Raw genomic sequence first — 6000 nt, forward strand, 5'->3', positions numbered from 1 at the left:
GGTCTTGCACCTTCAGCTAGTACTGAGTTCTTTAAAGCAGGAACAGGAAAGTGACTGATGTTAGGCTGCAAACAGTCTGCTCCTTGCATCCCCGGCAGTGGCGCTTATCGCTTCAGAGCTCTGCTACAGCAATACTTACAGCAGCCTTTGTCAACAAAACGCAGTTACAAGAGGAACTAGCGTGAATTCTCTGCCAAAAAATTCCTGTCTCAGTGAGCAAGTCACTCTAGGATTACTTGTAAGCACTCCTGAACTTCCTAGCAGCCACCCTTTGTGATATGGATAGATATGTCCTAAATGCTGGTAGACAAGCAGCTGCTTATCCAGTGGGAGGTGCAAAAGCTCTCCTCTCTGCCTCATAAGTGGCCTAGAGATGCTTGTGCATCTTTGCCTAAGATATTTCTAAGCTGACATTGAGTTCTATGTGGCCTCAAGAATTATAAAACATAACTCTACACATTTTTTTCCAGACACTTGTAATTCTAGTTATCAGCCCTTATACCCAAGCACATTTAGATGTGGAGCCATAATAAAGGCCATTAGTTTCTAAACCCTTGGAATTTTACTGCTCTTTAATTCAATGTAAGAAATACAAAAACTTATACATACATATTTTACAGAGATATATAGATACATATATATTTATATGTATGTGTGTGTACATACATTTTTTTGTACATAGACTTCTCTGCACTATATATAAGCAAAGACCCCAAGTCAGTTCCTTATCCTGGTTACAAAGTCAAGGTGATTTATATCTAGCATGAATTAACATCTTTATTGAATTTGAATTTGCTTTGGTAGGAAAACTGCTCTTTCCTAGTAATACAAAACCACTGAAAGCAGTTAAAAATGTAGAAAACATTTTTATGCATGAAATTGAATCAGTCATGATTCGGTTCTGGGTTATGTGGCCAGTCATTAATTAGCCATGATTTGTGTTGTCAGGTGATTACTAATTGAAAACACTACAATTTTATTAAACATATTTGCCTACTTTAGAATTCGGAAATGGCAGTCAAAATATTCCCTACATTTTTGTTACTCAATGTAGCTGTTAGCCCCTGAGTAAATTTTACTGCCCTCTAGCTAGAGAATACAGTAAGACATCATGGATAAGCATGGTGAAACTCTTAATTACAATAAATTCTAATTTGCAAACATCAGGAAAGTTAAGTAGGTGTGCTGAAACTGTGGATCCTGCAAATGGCAATTAAACATTTTTTCTGCTGTAATAGACCTCAGTGGCCCCCCAAGATGATTAGTCAGTCCTAAAAACCCTACGTTCTTCTACATTAAATGTTTTATATTGCACATTTTACATATTAAAATCTGACTATGAACATGGACAGTATCAGTTTTTGTCTGCAACATTTCATCGCTCCCTTCTTTAGCAGTATGTTACTATTTGAAATATTTGTTCTTTTAACCCAGGTGATTTCCTTCAAAGTTCAGTCTGCTCCTTCTGCCTCCTGTAGCTTGACTCTACTATAGAAAGTTGCAAGCAGTTCCAACAACAGGTAAAAAAAGACATATTTCAAAGGGTAAGGTGGGCACAACTTCTTCTTAACCACACTTTTTTCAGACAAGAGCAGTGTTCAGTGCATAGATACACAACCTGAGGTCAGGTAACGCCAAAACTCCTCAAGTCACTCAAGGGAATGTAATGGACGAAACAGAAAACAGATCCCTCAAGATGTGCAAATTGCTGCACGTAGCTGCACCAGACCCCACTGCAGCAACAGAATTGTACAGACCACTCTAAATGCTCAACATCTCATTTTCATACTGTATTACCTTTGTTCTTTACCATATTTATGAACTAGGAAAAGAACAAAAATCCCAAACTAATTAGAAATACAAAGAAAACCATGCATAACGCTTGAATTATACAATTACATCTTTCATGGACCTTTCAGGCTCACATGCTTCCAGCATAGCTCTGTTAGGCTTGTAAAATTATATCCCTCCTGTCCTCTGGAAACCCAATCCATTGCAATCTGTAATGTAAATAGTTTCTCTTTAACATGCAGTGTGTGCTGATTTCACCTTAATTATATATTTCCCATTGTGAGAACTCAAACAGTGGGATACTGGGAAAGAATTTAACCAGAAGCCTATAAATAACAGGGACTGAAGCTTGGCTTCCATTAACACCTCATTAGCCAGAGTCTGTACTGTACATAAAATGAGTTAATGATTTCTAAATGAAGTTGCCAACCTATAACTTAATAATGTAGAAATCTATTATCTGTAATATTAACAAGTTATAACACATTTTTATCTCTAAAAATCAACATGAAGCTATTGGAGTACACAGATCTTGATTGGTGATCTTCAAACACTGACCTTTGGTGCAATCGTAGCACTAATACCACAAGTGGTACTAACTGCAGCATAAATTTTCTACAAGATGATTGTTTGAGGAGAACACCTTCAAGTTCTGGATATAAACCTATCTGAACTTACTAAAAATTAAGTTAGAGCCATAAAATGACTGCTAGGTGGTCATGGGATCAATTTTCATCTGATAAAGAAACGGTAAAATTCACATTTGAGTTTACTGTGAATCAAGACCATCATCTACTTAGCAAAAATCACTATTACAATTTGCATTGACTTGACAGGTTTAACAGTAGTTCATGAATGCAGGACTTTAATTAACTCCCACTCAAGCATACCAAATGGCCACGGAGTCAAACAGGGGCTGCACAACACACCCCTTAATTGGCAGGGGGATTGTGGTATTCCCATCTATCAGGTGATCCCTCTGCAAGGGTTAGGACCTGATCCTGTTGCTGTGGGTTTGGAGACATGTGTGCACTACAGGTGAAGGTCTGGTTTGCTGTGAGAGCAAGAGGTTCCCATTCTGTCAGACATTAACTCACTTTCATTGAGCACCACTTAAAAACTGATTTAAAGACATAATTTGTGAATTTATTAAAACTTGAGTTTTAATTAAGACTAATGTGTGCAAGCGTTCACTTGACTCTAAGGAAGCAAGACTTTAATATGGACTGGTTTTAAATAGCCTTCCATAACAAAAATCTGATGTCCATAACCTCATCATACTCATCACAGAAGCTTTTAACTTTCCAACCAGCACTAGCCTATCTTGCAAGGGCCTGAGCCCCACTTAGCCACCAAAATCTGCAGTTCCAAGGGCAGGCAGTTAGCAGGCCTGCTGACTTCCGTGTTGCAGAATCTTTGCAGTGAAACTCTCATCTGAGGCTGCAGCTACTCCATACTGAAAATTTACACACACGGGCTTCATTCTCTGTACCACAAGAGCAACTCACAGGACAGGCTGAAGCACCTCCATAGAGAGGGTGCATCACCACCTCTTTGTAACCACCCCACACCACCCTGGTACCCACAGCAGCCTTTCTCTGGAGCAAAGGCAATTAGGATGAGGGTCCCTCCTGCTGTTCCTGTTTAATTAGTGAGGACAGCAGTGACATTTGCTCATTGTCTTCATGCTTGGTCGCTACATTCTTTTGGCTGGGAGGGATGCAGTAGCTGTTCCCAGGGTGGCAGGCAGGTATGCCATTTCCAGCCCTTGGCTGGGGATGTGTGGTCAGGCACTCCCTGACTGCAACACGGCTTGTAAAATCAGTTACATTTCCTAAGTGTGAAAAATGTGACAGGGTATATTGTACAAGGTGAAATACAAGATGGTGATGCGTGTGACCGTGGTGAGGAACTTATGAGGACAGATCTTTCTGTTTCTCTGGACCTGAGGGAACTGCCATCAGGCAGGTAAGGTTCTGCCCTCTGTGAGAAACGGATGTTTTAAGATCTCTTTGAAGATATCAGAGTTATGATGTGTTATGGCCAAATTACTGGCTCACTGCTGAAAAGAGAAGTAGTATGCGGTGAAATGTACAGTAGTTCCAACAGCCAGAAAGCAAATACCACTACAAGTGAGCAGAGAAGTAGTTAATAGTCACAGCACCATAGTGGGGAGCTTGCCAAAACTGTCAGCTAAGCCAAAATCCTGAACCAACATAACACCAGGTCTATTTGTCTCATTTACTGTGCTCCTCTCATCTCCCTTACCCCACCAGAAGTGAACATATCAATAATAATTACAGCCCCAGCAGTTAGATCTAGAAATAAATCAATATTCAAATGCACATTTTCAACAGTAAGAGATGTGAAGGGATTATACAATTAGCATCTGGCACTCATTCCTACTGTACTCTGAAATCATAGGTTAAAAGAAATGTGATTTATATGTCAGAAAGGGTCATATAATTTATTTCATTCAGAGCAATCGTTTATATACAAGACAGCTTTTCATGAAAAATACTTTTCTCTAAAACATTTCACTGTCTTATAAAAGCAAACCCCATTTCTTGTAGCTTCCTACAAGACTTTCAGACCAATTATCCTATTCAGCTTCTCCCTTCCTTATAATTGGTAATTTAGCTTGCTATATAAAACACAATTAAACCTTGTTTAGAGTAAAGCTGCAAACACATGGAGTGCTAGATGCTGCTAATTCTTAAATCTTAGCCATTCTTGAATTAGGTATTCTAATGTATTTTATACTGATGCAGCTTAGTTATCACTTGTATAACCATTGAAATGTTCTTGAGTAAATTGGAATTTGCTCATTCCCAACTATGCCAGCAAAAAAGAATTTTCTTTTCATCTATGCTTAAGAGATAGCATCCAAACATTATTGATTGGCCAATCATCAGTTTATCTTGCCCAATTGCATTTTTTTCTCCTATTGCAATGATCATCTGTCATACCTGTCTAAGTATATAATCTATAAATGTATGTCCTGCTGCAGAGAACTGAAATTCCATGGCTATGCACAGGTATTTTTATATATATACAGGATTAAACCCAAATCAGAGGGAAGAGTTTAAATCACATGCAATCTAGGACAGAACAGAGACACTGAAGGAGCTAAGAAAGAATGGTTCAGCCTTCAGGTAACTGAGACTTAAATAATTTTAAGCAAGAATAAAAGTTACAACTATTCTACATTAATATGTTGGGAAAAAATAACATTTTTCCTTTGGGTAACTCAGTTAAACCGCAAACAGACTTATATTGGCAGGTACTCATTTTAATTATAGTGTGATGACACTTGCTAGTTTAGAAAATGAATCATATGGTTGCTCAGGAATTCAGTCCTTTTGCCTTAGCTACATTTGTAGACAGATAGAATTCTAAAAGTGAAACAGACATTTAATTGTTCAAGGGTTACATGATGTACATTTATTCAGCAATAATTTCAGGTTATCCTCTCCATTTCTTTCCCTCTTAATAAGAGATCTGACTGCCTTCTTGCAGCATAGAGAGTAAGAGAGAATGACATGCAAATCTCACACACTTTCAGGTAGAAGAATATTTCAGTGGTCTAAAATCATCAGTGCAAATACCTTAAGTCTTCCAGAATTCAGAAAACTTAATCAAGGATGCAGTTCAGTACAAGGAATCAATTGCTGAACAGGAACACTTTACTCTATCAAAGGACCGTAATTTAATCCCGATGCAATACATTCTGTGAAGTCAGTGAACTTGCAGAGTAAAAAGTCTTTAAAAACCTGACACACTGACCTACCTTTATGTGACAGACGTAACCTTGGTTGCCTCGTATCTGCTGCGTGACATCCAGCCGGTAACTCTAGTAACAAGCCATATAGTGCCAGGATTAGAAGGTCCTGAGCAGATGCCATCCTGCCCAAGATAAATTTCTTGTTCTCTTCACTGAGCTGCTGCTGTTCGTTTGTTCTTTTGGTGGGGTGTTTTTAAGGCTCCAACTTCCACTTCTAGTTTGCCAGTGCAGTTAATTCCCTCTCTTTGGTCAGTTTGTGGGGTGTCTCTGTGGGAAATTCAACGTTCATCAGAGCAGCACACAGCCTCAGCTAGCCATTTGTCAAGCTGCGCAAATGTCATGTAGAAATATTCCCTCCCTAGGACAATTGTTTAGAAAGTGCAAGGACATTCCAAGGCGTTACTCTGCAGTGTTGTGTCTTGAGC

General features: G+C 38.8%; 1 protein-coding gene across 1 annotated transcript in view; it reads right to left on the reverse strand.

Moving 5' to 3' along the window:
* SEMA3E (semaphorin 3E) overlaps positions 1-5711 on the reverse strand; it is a 126887-nt gene extending 121176 nt beyond the window's left edge. Inside the window, exon 1 of the mRNA XM_062491658.1 lies at positions 5582-5711. Coding sequence (XP_062347642.1) covers positions 5582-5696 — 115 coding nt within the window. The 5' untranslated portion in view covers positions 5697-5711. The remainder of the gene's footprint in view (positions 1-5581) is intronic.
* Between the last annotated feature and the right edge of the window lie 289 nt (positions 5712-6000).

The sequence above is a fragment of the Cinclus cinclus genome, chromosome 4 (genome assembly GCF_963662255.1).
Source record: "Cinclus cinclus chromosome 4, bCinCin1.1, whole genome shotgun sequence".
Classification (NCBI taxonomy): domain Eukaryota; kingdom Metazoa; phylum Chordata; class Aves; order Passeriformes; family Cinclidae; genus Cinclus; species Cinclus cinclus.